The 17,049-nt window shown below is 44.0% G+C and overlaps 1 protein-coding gene across 1 annotated transcript in view; it reads right to left on the reverse strand.

Moving 5' to 3' along the window:
• EIF3H (eukaryotic translation initiation factor 3 subunit H) overlaps positions 1 to 17,049 on the reverse strand; it is a 66,267-nt gene that overhangs the window by 7,226 nt on the left and 41,992 nt on the right. The window contains exons 3-5 of the mRNA XM_080909488.1: positions 5,825 to 5,992; positions 4,214 to 4,313; positions 2,503 to 2,652 (exon numbers count right to left, since the gene is read on the reverse strand). Coding sequence (XP_080765614.1) covers positions 2,503 to 2,652; positions 4,214 to 4,313; positions 5,825 to 5,992 — 418 coding nt within the window. The remainder of the gene's footprint in view (positions 1 to 2,502; positions 2,653 to 4,213; positions 4,314 to 5,824; positions 5,993 to 17,049) is intronic.

Below are 17,049 nucleotides of genomic sequence, written 5' to 3' on the forward strand. Positions count from 1 at the left end.
GAGGAAAGGGGGGAGGAATCACCCTCCCAAATTTCTTAATCTTCCTTTCCACCGATGTCTCTCAAGTGTTCTTTTAAAAGAGTACCATGACTTCAAAGATATTGCAACATGCGTACCACAATAATGGTCTCCAGAAAAGCAATCAGTGAGAAACACACAAGACGATACACGGTGTGGGCATCAGGGATCAATGATTCCACTCACAGGAAAACCAGGCCCATCACTAGGAACAGTTTTCTGGGGAAATCTCCTCGGTACTGGTTTAGCCAGTGTACAGAAACAGAAGTTCCTGTGAGGGGTTCCTATAACCCAGCCCTGCTTTTTATTGCCAAGAAACAAAGAACTGGAAATAGATAACTTAACCAGATGTGAACCAAGACAGTGAAGTCGGCTGTCGACACAGCATGCTCATGAGCCTTTATGGAGGGTACGCACCCCTAGTTTGCCATCTAAAAGAAGGAGATAGAATTGTTTTCCATGTGTGTGAAAAGCTCAAGGCCTGTGCCTTGCAAATGTTAAAACTAATAATGAACGGATCATCACCCCTTTAGTAAAATGTAAAACAATTCAGACTCTGGACAAAAGGAACTGTAAGTTTTAGGCATGTGTAAAATAAATTCATTCTAAATCAAAGAACTGATACCCACGGATGGGTCATAAAAGAGAAAAATAATCCTAGCATTTAAGGAAGAGACTTTTTAAAAGAGGCAGCTAATCCAGGTACCACCCTGTTATGCTGTTAACAGGAGAGAAGACGCGTATACAAAAGGTTCATTCTGTAGCTTTGTGTGTGACAGGCGTGTGACACCTGGCTCCACACAAGGACCCACAGAAAGATGACAGCAGGAGCAGGTCGTACCTCCTCCCCGCAAACCACTAATTTACCCTAAAACAGTCTCACAGGGAAAGCAGACAGCCTCTCTCAGAGTCCCAACACGGAGGATAACACCACAATAAAACAGTACTGAGGATGTGTAGTGATAATATTCCAGGCCAGGTTCACTGGTGACCCAAAAGTGACTCAAAGGCTGGATTCTTCTGTACACTCAATATAGAGAGCCAGGGTAGAGGGAAGACATGAATTATATAAGGAAATAGTTTTGTGTAGTAAGCTTAAAATGACTGCACAACTGTACACCAATACATCAAACTGCAACCTCCCACGCTATTAAAGTGTGCCAAGTACCTCTATAAAAACAAGAAAAAATTGATCTTCTCAAGCAGACAAATATAAGGGCCGTTATGAAAGTACCTTTGCATCTAAACAGTCCGCTCTTTGGCTCCGTGAAATCTAGCTATGTCATTCAGCATTCTGGTCACCCTCAGGTTTCCATCTTGTTGCCCTTCAGGGCCTTGCCCTTGGCCTTTGTGATGGATTGCTGTTGCTATGATGTTACCTGAACCGAGGTGTTACTTGTGCAGAACATGGGAAATACTGGTCCCCAGATCTTTGCTCCGCTCACGATTCCAAGTTTTCATTGTCCTTACTAGTTCATACTGAATGATAACGACAAATCTGATAAATAACTGAAGTTCTGCTCAAAACAGATTGCTTAAGAAAAGAACCCTTAGCTAGGGATGGTGGCACACACCCATGAACCCAGTCCCTGGAAGCTGGAGGCAGATCTCAGTACCTAAGCTACAGTGAGGTAAGCTTAAGTGCTGAGAGGGAAACTGAACCGACCGATTATCCACTGTTTGGTTATTTACAGTCCAAGTTTGCTGGTACCTCTTGCCACCAAAAGGAAAAATCACAAATAAAACTTAAGAGGAATGTAAGAGAAGCTGTGTGTGCCTCTGACGCCTCTACCGAAAGGAAGACTGGTCTGAAGCAGTCACTCGGCCATGCCCAGCATGTGTGAAGTCCTGGGCTCGACTGTAAAACATAGAAAAGGAGCAAGAAATGGGGGAAGTCAGGGAGAGAGATGAACAGTAGCTCCAGAGAGGCAACGATTTGTTCCTGAGCACCAGTCTTAAAGCAGAATAAACCATGATCTTTCCACTGGTCAGCTACAACAGTCACACTGAAGGAAACTGCACGCCCACTGCCATTTCTAAGATATAAGAGTGTCAGAATCAAGAATGCCAACTCCGCTCAAACACTCTAACAGCCGAAAGTTTACTCTTTAGGACGTCTCCACATGAACAAGGAAGGGTCAGACAGCAAAGTGAAGCACCTTTTCCTGCTCCCGAAGAAGCCTCTTGGGATCCAGTACAGTAAGCAACATCAGACTGAATCCCAGCAACCTCTCCCTGGTGTTTATCCTACTAAGGTCTAAGTGAGATGGCGGGGAGGCAGCCGAGCATTCTGACGACACTGATTATCCTGACAGCTTTCAACAGGGGTCTTTATGAGGCCACATGAACAGTGCATTCGGTTACATTTATTTTAGTAGCCTCTAGGTGTTTCTCAGTAATTTCTCCTTATTTCACAAGCAAAGTATGCAAAAAAGTTTGCATTATCGGTGGGGGTGGGGGCTTTCATGAGGCAGGGCTACTTACCTGCTAGCAAGACTGAGCAGTTCGTGTTTATCAGCCACAGCTGACTTCTTCTCCAGCTCCCACATTAGGACATTGATCAAATGTGAATTTTTAATTACAATCGGCACTTCTTCAAACATGTGCTCAAAGGTGATGCTTGCCTTTTTCAATCTGTTAAAAAATCCAGGAGGTCAGGGGTCAGAACTGAATGCTACATTGAGCAGTTCCCGCATCTTACCTAATCACGGGCCCCCTCCATAGCTCAGTTTCATTAGTTCTCTAAACGGCTTGGGGCTGGGGAGTGACTGCCAAACCCAAGTCCAGTGATCTGAGTAACTTTGAAAATGGTATGAATCTAAGCTGTAAGCCCAGAAAACAAGGTCCTTGGCAAAATACGACAAATAGACAGACAGACAGACAGGCAAAACACCTGCTTATTCTTTACAGTTGGGAATTCTTTTTTTTTTAATTGAACAACTTTATTTTAAAAAACAAAAACAAAGATAAATGTACAAATTTTAAGCATCTTTGCATAAAAGTATACAAATACATTTTTTGTCAGTGCTTGACTTTTTTTTTTTTTAAAGGTTTGATAGTGTGCATTGTGATCTTACAAGTTACAATGAGCATAAAGGACATGTAAAACAGGATGTAACCTGGAATTAGTCAAAGTTTTCTTGGTGTGTAAGGATTGAGCATAATGATTTTTTTTTCTTTTCTTTTTTTTTTCTTGAACTTCACACAGTCTGTGAGTTGTTTCTGGGGTGTTCTGAGCTTTCTGGGGCTCGTATCCAATTATCAGTGACTGCATATTATGTCTGTTCTTTTGTGACTGGGTTACCTCACTCAGGATGGGAATTCCTACATTTCAGTAACACTGAAATGTCTCTGTGAGTTACTTGACGTAATGCACACGTAAAGCAGCTAGAAAGGGCAGCACTCTCTACACTGCAGACGGTTAAAGGAGAGCAGTGAGCACGCGTGAGTACGCGTGAGTACGCATGAGCACGCCTGCCTCTCTTAACCTAGCTAAGCTCCACACTCAGAGCTCTCCTGCCTCAGCTTGGCTTCTAAGGATCTACTTTTCTTTCTTTCTTCCTTTCTTTCTTTCTCTCTCTCTCTCTCTCTCTCTCTCTCTCTCTCTCTCTCTCTCTCTCTCTCTCTCTCTTTCTTATTTTCTTTCTTTTGGAGCCAATGGGAAGCTAGGGATAAACTGTCCAACATGAGGTTTCATATGAAGTAAAAAACTTCACAGTAACAGAAGAATTCTAAATATATATATTTTTAAAAATGCCACGAAGCCAGATCTCAGAAGAGTTAATTACCTCCTAAATTTCCAATAAGCCATTTTCCCCCCTGAATTCCTGAACTGTGCCTATCTACCCCACTCCGTCCAGCAACAGGACATAAGATGCAGGGGCAGGCTACAGCCTGCAATGGGCTAAGTGCTAACCCTCTTCCCCTACCACTTGTGACCTGTCTCCTAGGTGGGCTGCTTAATTCCCACTAACTGCATTCCCCGGAGCGAAAGCAGCAGACAAGACTTTCCACCGAGAATAACTTAAACTCGGAGAAGGAGAAACCAAGTGGCGCTTGCCCAGTGCAGAAAACTTCCACCACCCACGCAGCATCACCATATCCCAACCAAGACTCAATCCACGTGGCAAACTGAAAGCCTTTAAAAAAAAGCCTAAGTCATTTACCATATGCCTCATGGGCCCGGAACACTTACGCTTCAGGGGAAAAGTCCTTCTCTTTACAAACTTCCATCAGTTTAGGAGTCAGCCTGTACGCCTTCAGCGAGAGGGAGCCTTGGGCAGTTTTTATGGGATCTGCAAACAGGGAAGAGAAAGCTCTGACTGAGAACGTGCTCACCACTGGTGCTCACACCGGACTAGTTCTGGGCGCACTGCTGCTAATCACACAAACGTCGAAATGTGAAGACCAAACTAAATAATCTGGACATAATTTGAAGCTGATTAAAACCAGAATAGAATCAAAATCTAGCTAGGACACCTCAAGTCCATCCCTCGAGTGGAACCAGTAAACGTGTTGAAAATTAAATATATGATCAGTTCTATAGATCTTGTGTAAATACTCATGAATGTTAAACATAGGAAAATCTCTATGTATACTTCTGTAGCCCTTCAATCAATAAATCCAAGACAAACAGCCCTGGGAACAAAATGTATCCATCCCAGAGAAGCACTGCTCACAGTTCTTTATTAAGCAGATTGTAAAAACCAAATCACTAAGTCAAAGCGCTATCGAAAAGTGTCGTTTTTAGTTTTAGGGAAAGAAGTTCTGTCAAAACTGACTGCTTAAACACTCCACAAGGAAAGGAGCTTAGCACTTGCTGCATGATAACGGCTCTGGTGAGCCAATACTCGCCTAAAACCCGTGTTAACATTCATGTTGTCTGAAATTCAACACAGTGAAACTTGGAGCAATGGGTGATAAAATGAAAACCAAAATAGATGGAAGCAAGTGGAAAATTTATCAAGGTCCGATGACGCAATGTTTCCAGCCAATATAAGTGCGCTTTAACAACCTGTTCTCTCTGTAATCCAATTGCTAAAACACTGAAACAATTTCGGGGCAGCTCAGAAGATTGATCGTATTCATTAGTATTTTTTCTGACAGATACTCAGGACGTTACATTTACCTCTCAGCTGGAAACCATACTCGGGTCTGCCAGCTATGGCGAACTGTGAGTGTTTGGGGAGGGGAGGCTATAAAGCTGTTAAATTGCCTACGGTTCTGATACATCACAGAACATCTGGTCTGGAGAGCTTGAGGAAACACCATTAAATAGGCCGAAAAGAAAAAAATCTTTGTGCTAAGAAACAGTCCAGGTTTTGTACGCTGCTGTCAGAGGTTTAAAAAAAAGAAGAAAACAGAAAAGAGAGAGAGAGAGAGAGAGAGAGAGAGAGAGAGAGAGAGAGAGAGAGAGAGAGAGAGAGAGAGAAGGAAAAAAGCGAAGGAAAACCTGGCAAGCTGTGTTAGGATTGGTCAGCCATGTACAGAAGCAGACACTCCAGCGTTCGGAGTTTGTGAGACATCTGGTCTCATTCCACCAGCTCCTGCAAAAAGGGAGGGAGAGGAGGGGGGCGAAGCAGCTACCCCAGCATTCCAAAACGTACACATCAGGGCTCTGATAGCAAGAAAAATAAACAGAAAGAAGGAAACCCTGTCTAGACTTAGCTGCTGCCGAGGCTGCTGCAGAGCAGGGCTGATGTTTACTTGGGAAGGCCTGCCAGGCTGCTCCAAGAGGCAGAAAGACAGAACGCAAAAGCAGTCGTAATAATACTGAGGAGGAAGAGTAAAGGAGCCTCCCACTCACCGTAGATGAGCACCACAGACTCCTCGATGGCGTGCTGGTAGCTGAACTGAGAGTCCAGAAGCGCCCGGGTAACGAACGAGCCGTAGTACGTGGACTGATACCAGCCCACGTGGAGGTGGTCGATGTTCACATGGCGAAGGCTGCGCATCATTTCCATCTGATATTGCACTGGATGAGGTAACAGGAAGTGAAAAACAAGACAAGACAAAACCCAAGCATTTAATGATGCAGCCGACATTAGCTATTGGCTAATTATAAAAGGTTTCCAAATTTTAAATTATCCATTTCACACACACACACACACACACAAAACCCAATAGCTTTCAGATTACTTGGTCTTTTCCATTTTCTCTTTAACAAAATCCTATTTTGTTCTTTTAAGGTATTAGAAACACGAATTTAAAGTTTTGTTCTAAACAAGGAATTATTCATTTTGCCCATACTTCTCTTTCCTAAAACTCCAAAAAAGGGAAGCGTATAAGGAAAAGGAGTACAATCTCTGGACTGCTTAATCGCCTGTCTGAATTAAGTTACCATGCACGTCTCCGTCACACAGCTTTGGGGACTAAGAACTACGTCCATTAAGAGAACTAAGGGGCAGCAGTGACCACACCACTCCCTTAGGAAGCACACGCGGGAGCCTCCTTCCCCACCTTCATCTAGTGCCCCCACTGCACAGACCGCACCTGCTCAAACGCATCCTCCTTTCCTTCATGCGCTGCATTGGCAGATATTTTTAAACTAGACTGGTTGTATTAATAATAACCACATATCAAGGTTTTCCTCTTGTTGAACTAATAATTGCATTATTCATTTAAAGTGGTATTACTAGAAAAAGAGGTGTAAATCTATAAGACAAAAAAACGACACTAAAAGCAAACAAAACTCAGATTACAATGTTTTTCAACACAGTCTTGGGCAAACAAATTATAGATTTTATTTCAAGAACTAGAAGATCGTTGCAATTTCTTCGTCTACTGAAAAACTGTCTGAAGAAAAGCCCCAAAGTGCTTTTATCACTACCTGGCAGGACCACAATCCAATCCCACAGTGCTGTGCGGTTGAGGTGCGCACAGATGCAAGGAGGCCTCACTGACTCCTTCGCTACCCTTTGGCCATTACTTCTGTCTGGTCCTTTCTTTTTACAGGGAATGGTGGAGAGGCTCGGGAACTGGGTTCAGTTTCTAGCACCACAAGGCGGTTTACAAAGCCATTGGTAACCCTGTTTCCATGGGATCTGATACCCTTTCTGACCCCTGTGAGTGTCATGCCTGCAAGTGGTGCATATACCACATACTCAAAACACTCACACATGCTAAATACAAAGTTAAAAGGTACAGGAGAGGGCACTAGTGATACGCTACACACTTTTATAAATCCTGTTATTTTTGCAGTTCTATAAACAATGTGAAAACAAGACAACCAGACTGGAGGCCGTGTAAAGTTCCTTCCCAGCACATGGAAGGCCTTCGGATTAGTTCCTACCTACTTAGCCTAAAGAAGACCCCGGTTATACAATGATACCCTGAAGGAAGCAGTCTCTAGCTAGGATACCCTTAAGTTAACGCAAACTGATTTGACTAATTTTAATCAAATTTAACTTACAAATAAAAGCCCCAACATTGTCAGTTCAGTGGGCGCTAAAACTAAACTTGCTAGGTTGTTTCAAATTGAAAGTAAGAGATGGAAGAAACTGTGGAACAGTCAATAGAACAGATATCATTAAAAACAAACAGTGCATTTTGAATAACTGAGCCTCAGTATAAAGCCAGCATCTACCACACATCTGCCAGAGAGCAGCTAAACTTTAGTGCCATCTGCCAACTGGGAGCCGCTCCTGCCAGCACTGACATCTTCCCTGTGGGGTTCTTGCTCTCTCTGATCTTTGGTTTCCCCATTTCTAAAGACATCTGAGAAGTATCCCAGTCAACATGCTAGAACCCCACATTGTTCATTGGATATGCTAATTACAAACAATGACTTGTCTATTAGCTAAAGCAAGCGTGCATTATGACTTAAAATTATTTTTTTTTGTAAAAAGAGTTTATAAGCTTGCTAAGACTCCCTCAAATAACTTGGATAAAGTGGACTTTATAAAAGCATTTTCAGAATACCTCACAGAGGTTTAAAACCTTCCAGGACCAGCAGCAAAACTCTGTAAAGTCCAACTCTTCCCTAATCCACAGGACCGTCAGGAAGACTAATGAAGATGAAGCTCTTCTGTAAACTAGAAGAGTCAGAGGTCCAAGCTCCAAGGCTGCTGTATGTATAAATACATTTGAAAACTAAGAGCAGCAGATCTGATTATTATCATGGGAAGGAACAAGGGAACGCCAGTCTTTCTTCATCACCATACAGATTCTCCTTCCCAACTCACCTATCATTCCTAAATGAATATAAAATGAGAGGGCTAAGATCAACCGAACTGCTTTCAGAAACTCCCAAGCAGCCGGGTCCGGTGGTGCGTGCCTGTGATGCCAGCACTTGGGAAGCAGAGACAAGAGACAACTGTCAGGAGCGGATGGCAATCCTGACTACATAGAAAACACAAAACGAAACATTCCTCTACACTGCAGTTTCACTACGATACAACCAAGTCAGTGCTTGGCCCATTCCGTAAAAGGTGTCGTTCATTACCTGTCCTGATGATTGAGTCCAGCACCCAATTTTAAGAATCGAGAATTAAATCGAATGTTGTGATGCTACCACTCAGGAAGATAAGCAAAAGGATCAGCTCAAGTTTGAGGCCAGCCTGGGCTATAAAGGGAGCCTCTGCCTCTAAAACAAGTAACAAAGCAAACACATTGCCATTTGAATAGGAGGTATAACACAGAAATAATAAAGAAGGACTGTCCTGGTTCTAACGTTGACAGAGTGCTCCCATCTCCCCGCTTGGCTTTCCTCCCACCCACCCAGTTTTTCAAGAGCCTTGCCGCTAAAGCTCAGGAGAAGCAAACTGCACACGGCGCCATTAAACTTTCAAGACCAAAGCCACACTCCCAGAAGCCACCATGAACTGAGTTACGGCAACACAACAGCAGGCTGCCACTTACTTCCATGGACTTACTGGAGGCACAAGGAAACCCACCATGAACTGCTGATGTGACCATTACAATAAGTTTATAGTTAACAACAACAGCCATTTTGGATTTTGACCGTTAGGTTAACATCACATTAACAGCACATGGAAGGCCTTCCGTTCATTTTCTATCTACTTAACCTAAAGAAAAGCAAATAAGCCACAACCGGGTTATCTAGTTCACATATACCCTGCTTTCTGTGGCTCTGCTTCTCATCAACCATGAGCAGATAAGGTGAGAACAGAATCCACTTAAGCTGTAGGCCACAGATAAACAGAAGCCTCGGGGTATGTGGGTGAGGAAATACCTCTGAGTCCTACCTCACACCTAGGCATTCCTTTGCAGAGTGGCTCAACAGAAGGAAGAAAGCCAAGTCCAAAGAAACAAAGGGGGGAAGGCCCTTAATAGAGAGCTACAACTCCTCATTGCTCCACTATTTGAGACCAGTGAAGCAACAGCTGGCACCTTCTCCCAGCTGGACTGTGGTTAGACACGTCCATATTGGGTGCAAAGTTCCCCCATGGAAGCAGCCATCCAGTGCTATTCAGTTCTGAATTAATAGCTCTGTGTCCCTGGGAATTTCCCAAGGAAGCACAGCAAAGAGGAAGTCCAACAGTGTCCAACAGAAGGGTTCAGAACTGCACGTCAACAGTGTGGGGAGGAACCTTTGAAGTGTTCCTAGCTTAAAAGACACTCAGCAGGGCAGGTCACCCACTGCCACATCTGATGCACCCGAGTTCTATCCCTGGGACCCAGGTTGTTCTCTGATCCGCACAGACGCACACTCGCACAGCCCTAGCTCCTCCACACAATAAAGAACTGCCGTCAAAATAGCAGGGGCTTATCGTTGTACAAGTTGGAAACCACAAACCAAAGCCCTTCAACTCTACCCAGGCTTTAACTCACGAGGCCTTCCCAGGCTATGGAGAGCCAGGTCTGGCCCCAGTACTCACCTTCACTTTTTTAGGTGCGTGTTCTGCAAGAGTAGAATTCAAGTGCCCAGAGCTACAAATGTCCCGAGGCAGACTGCCCAGAAATACTCCTTCAAAAGCCCGCCTTCCCAGGGCTTCGTTTTGTTTTATTTTTAAATCAAAGAGCCTTGAAAACAAAAACGGTATCTTATACTGAACTGCTGTGTCTGGGTCACAATGGCAGCTACCATATGGATCCAGAATTATCAACCTCCTCCTTACATCTTCACTCACTCACTTGAAATCCTCTCCTTTATCATCATTCTAAGCTGTTTACTGTATGTATGCTGCATTGTAGAGGCCAAGGAGTTGGCTCTCTCCCTCCACCTCTCAGACCAAAGTAACCGGAATTTTACAAATGAAAATTGTCTGCTGTCCAAGAAAAGAAACTAGCCCTTACTGATCGTTTACTAGTCCAACTTCCCAAATGGCCTGCACATTATCCAGCTCACAGGAACTCCCACAAACTAATCACAATTATGGGAATGCTTTTAGAAAAACCATCTACCATGGCTGTGACTTCAATTTGCCTTTAGACTCCGACTGGAAAGCCCAGGGCACCTCTGCGTCCCAGCATCTTGCTGGGGATGTGGAGTAACAGCATCTGATTCATAAAGTGCAGCAGACACACACCAGAAGCTACAGCGAGGGCTCGCCCTGGCTTCTCCTGCTCCACAACTGCAACAAGCACTAGCAGTAAGACATTAAGTGGGGCGAGTCCTGCAAAAGGCTTTTAGGTGCCAGAGCGAATGTGAAGTCAGACTCCCAAGACATTACATTTTATGTCACTGTTTGAAACTTGGGTCAAGATTGAGCTGTCATTAAATGCTGCTCAGATCAAGCAGGCAGGCAGACATAGTTTTGGAGCACACACTTCATAGCAAAGGAAAAAAAAAAAAAACCCAATCAGAAGACGCAAACGGCTCTAAAAACAATCAAAACCACACAATGGCCCTGAAACAAACTAATGATTTCAACAAATATTTTCATATTGTCAAAATGTAATACATAAAGCTCTCCTATCTGTTCATGCGCTGGGGCCCGGAGAGGACTTTAAGGGAACCGCAGCCTCTTTCCCTGCAGTACCACGGGATGTCAAGGAGCGCTGGGCTGTTCAGCAAGACAAACTTTATTCCGTGCTTCCCTTTTCATAGTGAGACTTGCTGCCAAGCCGCACATACGTTCCGGGCAATGTTCAAAGCAAGTAGCAGATGTAGATTTAAGCAAACAGAATGTGCATTTGAAAAAGAGAATTAAATACAGTCTACTTTGGGTGGAGAGGATTATGGAACACACAGACTTCTCAAAAGTTCTGTATTCTCTTCACCCCGTCTGTACCACAGATCCACCCCTTGTCCTGCACCCCATCTGTACCATGGACCCACCCCTTGTCCTGCACCCCGTCTGTACCATGGACCCACCCCTTGTCCTGCACCCCGTCTGTACCATGGACCCACCCCTTGTCCTGCACCCCGTCTGTACCACAGATCCACCCCTTGTTTAATGAACACATGTGTTATTAATACCACTCCTGAGATGGCTTCAGATTTGGTAATGGCTCAATTTTTCATAATGAAGTTTCCAATAAAAGTTTTTCTTTACCTAGAAACTACTCTGTCCTATTTAAAAGAAATAGCAAAGTAATGCCTTTGTCCTGAGTGGTTAGATATCATCCTTCAACTGAATATGAATTCTAGCAAAATGATTTCTTTTGAATGTCAGGCTGGGACGAGGAACTAAAGTAAGGCTAGAGGATGGTCACTAGTTTATCTTTTAAACTTATTAGGAGCCTTTGGCAATTGTTGGTATATTGTGGGGGGTTTGTTGGTGTGTTTAAGAAGTTGCCCATGAAACACAAGAAAGTAAGAGAAAAAGCACATCTTCATCCTGTAAAACACAATGTCTTCTTAATCAGGTTGTGATATACAGTTAAAAAATTTACTGGGAAGTTAATTGTGTGTCATCTGACATTCGTGTACATCAAATTAATTTACCTGCGTAGGATCAGAAACAGTCTTCACTACATGAAAAACTGTCACAAAATGACTCTGACCAGGCCAGCATGGTCCATGCCAGGCAAGGCAGATGAGACTCCTGGGTGTGGGCAAAGTATTTCATAAGACAGAAAGCACGTCGCTCATATTTATAGCCGTCTGTGAGGCTCTTGTACGAGGCAAGTATGACTATGAACCTAGGAGCTACGGATACTCGGAAGGGATGGGATGCTGACAATAACTAAGAAAGGCAACAATTACTAGAAAATGGTCCGTGTGTTCATGTCCGGCCCCAGTCTACAAAGGGTGTGATTATATAAAATGACTGACTAGTGGAATCAGATCAGCGAAAGTGTGCATCAGAGGGGAGGAGACCACAGGGAATCAGGCTGGGGGGGGGGGGGGAGGGGATCAGACCACAGGAGATCAGACCAGGGGAATCAGACCACCAGAGATCAGACGGGGGGATCAGACCACGGGGGACTCAGACCACGGGAAACTCATGCTTCTTGGCATTCCAGCTATCAAAACAAGAAGCGAAAGGTCATCATTTACACTGTCCAACAGGAGAGAAATGCCTCAAAATTTCTCAAGTAGCAAGAATTTCCTTGTATCTATCCCTAAATACAGTTTCCATATGAAGTCTCAATAAAAACGATTGTGTGGAATTTTAAGAAATGGACTTTTATTTCTACAATAAGCAGTATCTGGCTTGACACTCCTATGACTTTGGATTTTTTTTTTAACATGCAAGGGGAGAATGGGATCATAAGTACTTTTCAAAATAACAACAAAAACAGTACACTGAGGGTGAGGGAAAACACAAGAAGAAATGGCTGTCAAAACAAATCATAGTTCATCCTATGTGGATCTGGGCATCAACTTCAATCTCCAATTCTAAGAAACAAATAAAAGACCAGAGTGAGACTCACAATGCTGAACATACTAAATATTCAACAGAAAGCTAAGGATGACGTATGTAAATGCTCGCAGTTTATGGAACGTTGTGACAGGTGGCTCCTAGATCACTGACCCTAGCTGGAAGCCCTTGCAAAGCCGCCTAAAAGCTACGGTGGTCTCTTTAGGAAAGTGTCTTCCACACTCAGGAAGCACAGTGAATAGCATACAATTTGTCTTTTAGTATCTTCACTTCACCAACCAGAAAATGATTTCAACTTCCAAAAGCGTGATGCTGACAGCATTTTCGGAAAGCAGACTTCCTAGGCAAACTGGCCCTTTGCGGAGCAAACCCTGTCAGAGGAAACTGGTCCATAGAAACCTTCATTCCGTTCCCAGCCTGCAATCTGCTTCCGGCTTCTTCTGTGCACGAACACTGTAGTTTACTAGCATTTCCTTTTGATTACTGTGGTAGTGCTGGTAACAGAGCGGGGACGTTCTACTTCCTGGAGTGATAAGAGGGTCAACAGGATAATTAATTCAAAGTCTGTGGTGACTTATCACCTCATGAAGAAATAAAGAGCTTGTCCCCATCACCTAGTGCTCAGAAATATCTAGAATCTCAAGGAAACAGCACTTACCCTGGCTTAACATCAATTGTTTTGGAAAATTGGGTTTGGTTAATTTGATGGCCAACCTGACTTATTATTTCTATACTGGGAATATAGAAAAGACAGAAGAGACTGTACCTGGCCAAAAAAGACAAAGTATGACTTCATTAACATTCATCTCATGAAACTAAGCTTACCAGTATAAATATGAATGTGTCCGAAATATAATCTACCATGAGAAGGATTACAAAAGGAAAAATTCTTGTAGGTACTAAGATTATAAGCTAATTATATTCTGTACAATAAAGAACAGATTCAATAAAGAGAGAGACAAGCTACAGAAATTAGATTTCAGGAATAGGTAACCTTGAATGTTCTATTATTACTGTGCATGTAACAATCTAATTACATTGTACTATACAGGTTTCTATCTCCTAATTCCATCTTAAGTCTTTAAAATGGAGGACATAAACCCCTGCCCCCAAGAGGTGACTAAAACAGAAGCAGTAATGGGGAAGGCAGGTAGTAGTGGCAGCACATTCAGGTCTGAGCAGCCTGTTCAGAGGCTGGACAGAACCTCCTGGAAATGACCACCCAAGCAGAGGACTAACTATTAGAAAAGCAACAACTCTACAATGCACCATGCCTTGCTGAAGAAGCGTGGTCTATTACTACCACCTAACTGTCCAAAGGTAAGTTCAGTTTCCCTCAAACATTAAGTACAGCCAGTATCAAAAACATTACATTCGCCCAGGCAGTGGTGGCGCACACACCTTTAATCCCAGCGCTCAGGAAGAGGCAGGAGGATCTCAAGTTCGAGGTCGGTTTGGTCTATAGAGCAAGTTCCAGCCAGGGACACATGGAGCAACCCAGTCTTGGGAGAAAACAAACCAAGTGTGAAGAAAAACTATGGACTACACTTTTTGAAGAGTACCCTCCACTGCAGTCTAAAGACAAGAAAGCTGGCAAACCTGCAAAGTGCTGTTGTTAAACTATGAAAAGAGGAAATAATGTCCAAGGGGTTCCTTACATTAGAAAGACATTTATGTCTTCACAATCACACGCCCCACTACTCATTGGTCACCTCCTTCCCCGCACACTCTGCTTCTTCCAAAGATTTTTTATGCTGAACTTCATGCTGAAGAAAACAGCTACAGAGAAATCTTGCAGGGTAACTCACAGTAACTCTGAAGAACTCATGGCTTACTTTAACATGTTTCAATTCCTGTTCAGATACTGTTTTAGGAGACAGTACCCAACCCAGGGGTCCTTGATCTGGGATTTCGGGGTCAATTTCCTCAAATCGCATGCACATGACGTCTGTGAAAAGGGACTTGGAGCTCTCACCAAATGCTCAAAGAGGCTTCAGATCCAAAGGAGGTTCACAGGTCCTGAGAACAAGGCTAACCCCACCCAAGCTCTCCCCAAAGTCAGCCCTCTATGGGGGCATGAGGCAGGATGGAGCCTAGGGGAGAGGCAGTAGGGGACAGTTAGGGGACAGACAGTTGCACAGTTCAGCACCAAGCACCTAAGAGACGCCTTTATGGAAGACTGGAAAGACAGGCTAGATGTCTGGAGAAAATACTAGCTGTTGTCGAGACTCAGAGCAGGAAGAAACACTGAGGCTGACTGGAGGCTTCGCTCTACTATGATGCAGATGAGTATCTCCCAAGGCAGACAGGAAAGAAGCCCCGCACCTCCTGGCAAGTGCTAAGACCAGAGCTAGGACACTAGGGCTGTTTGTTGTAAAGGCCCAGAGTGCTGAGGCAGGGTTCTACCCATGTGTGAAAACGATGTCCAGGCAGGGTTTGAGAGCACTGCCTCTAGCTTTAGGAAAAATATAAGTTTCTTATTCTGCTGCACGGATGTGCTTTTAGAGCGTAATATTACAGTTTCGTTCTCAAGGAACTTACTGATCTTAACCTGTAGCATTTTTACACAGACTTCCAAGTCATTAGTGAGACTTCACAGAAGGCCACTTTGGTTACAGAAATATACAGTGTTGGGAAGGAAATGGCTGGAAGAATGCATTGGAAGCTATAACACAGACCAAGGACCTCTCTGTTCAGTATTCCTACGTGATGCTCAGAAAGGCATTTATTCCTCTCACTATGATGGGAATAACTGAAAACCACAAATACACACAAGTAGGCCGAATTAACCCTTAGCAGGGCTACTCCTCCCCAGCCACACAGTAGGCAGTTTATCAGAATCGAATTGAGAAGATACACCAGACACAGAGCAAGCAGTTCAGGAGTATGGATTTATACTACAGGACGTGCATTCTTAAACCAGCCTCTCCTTGAAACGGCTGGTCTCACCAAAGGACAGCATTGCTCAGCCACTGAGAGGTTCCCACGCCTCCTCCTTACATATGGGAATCAGAATTAAGAGAAAAAGAAAAAGAAAATGTGACCCACACATCTATTCCTTCTTGTATCCGCCCTGAGCTTGAACGTGGGAGCCAGGCAGGTGCTGAGAAACTGAGCAGCGAAGGCATAGCGGAACAGGGGAACAGGCACGCACAAGGGGTGGCAGCCAGCAGTGTGGTCTCCTCAAGCTCCCGCTGGACACAGTTCTCCAGGCAATGAATGAACGACTGTTAGGAGCAACCAGGAACTGAGGCTTAGAAGTCAACAGCTTGGCATCAGCCCTGGCAAAGGGAGTATGACGTCAGAAAACAGCTGGGCTCTAAGCAAACAAGCGGCGCACACATGCTGCAACCCCGCCGTTAAATACAGTTGGACAGAGAAAGTGGCCAAAAGAGTGGGCTCTCCCTAAAACAGTTTTACATCTTCCACATTCGGTTTGTACAATGAAAACACGGTTTGGTTTGATGCTTTCACACCATGATGGAGACAGCAGTAAACAGGCACACAGCCCAGCTCACATTAGCAATTACACAATAAAAACTCTTCTCGGAAATCACAGACCTGTCCCGATGAACCCAGGAAATCTAGCACTATTCTGCAGAGAAACAACACATGTGTTCAGCCTGGCTGTGGGCCTGTGTGTGTGTATATTTATGTGTAAATGCTTTTTGTATATCAGGCAATATTATTCAATCACTAGTTTATAAAGGTTATTCTACTTTCTCCCAAAACATAATTTTCATTACCTTTGTAACCAGCTTAAACTGCTCTCTGCCATAACATGGCTTGTGTGCGCAGAGGTCCTGGCAGAAGAGATTGCTTATCTTTAAAAGAGTCATTATTTAGGGAATAATTCTTCAGAACATGTAGGAAAACCTGCTTGATTTATAAATGTCAAATGGCACAACCGAAGCTCTGGGGAAGAGCCAACACACCCTACTTTCAGACTGTTGTCGTGTCTGCCGGTGCTTCTTTTCAATGCAGTCTCACACCTACACCCTCACTCTCAGCAGCTGCAGACCCACATACTGTTTCTGATTGGATAGTTCTTTGCTCAGATCTGAACACAGCTCTCCGGCATCAGCGTCAACGTGTTTCCAAATGGCCCACTCTCAGGAAAAGTAAACCTCAGCGGTCCAGAGAGCCATGATTTGGGCACCGGAGTGCCTACAGGACTATGAACACAACAGTGTGACTGGGAAGACAGTAAGAATAGAAAGTGTGTAAGCGGATGCAGTCTTCCATCACTCTCCAAATGAGCACAGGGGTCAGTAGAGCACACGCCTGAACATACGTGGCA

This window comes from Micromys minutus, assembly GCF_963924665.1.
Source record: "Micromys minutus genome assembly, chromosome: 33".
Lineage (NCBI taxonomy): Eukaryota > Metazoa > Chordata > Mammalia > Rodentia > Muridae > Micromys > Micromys minutus.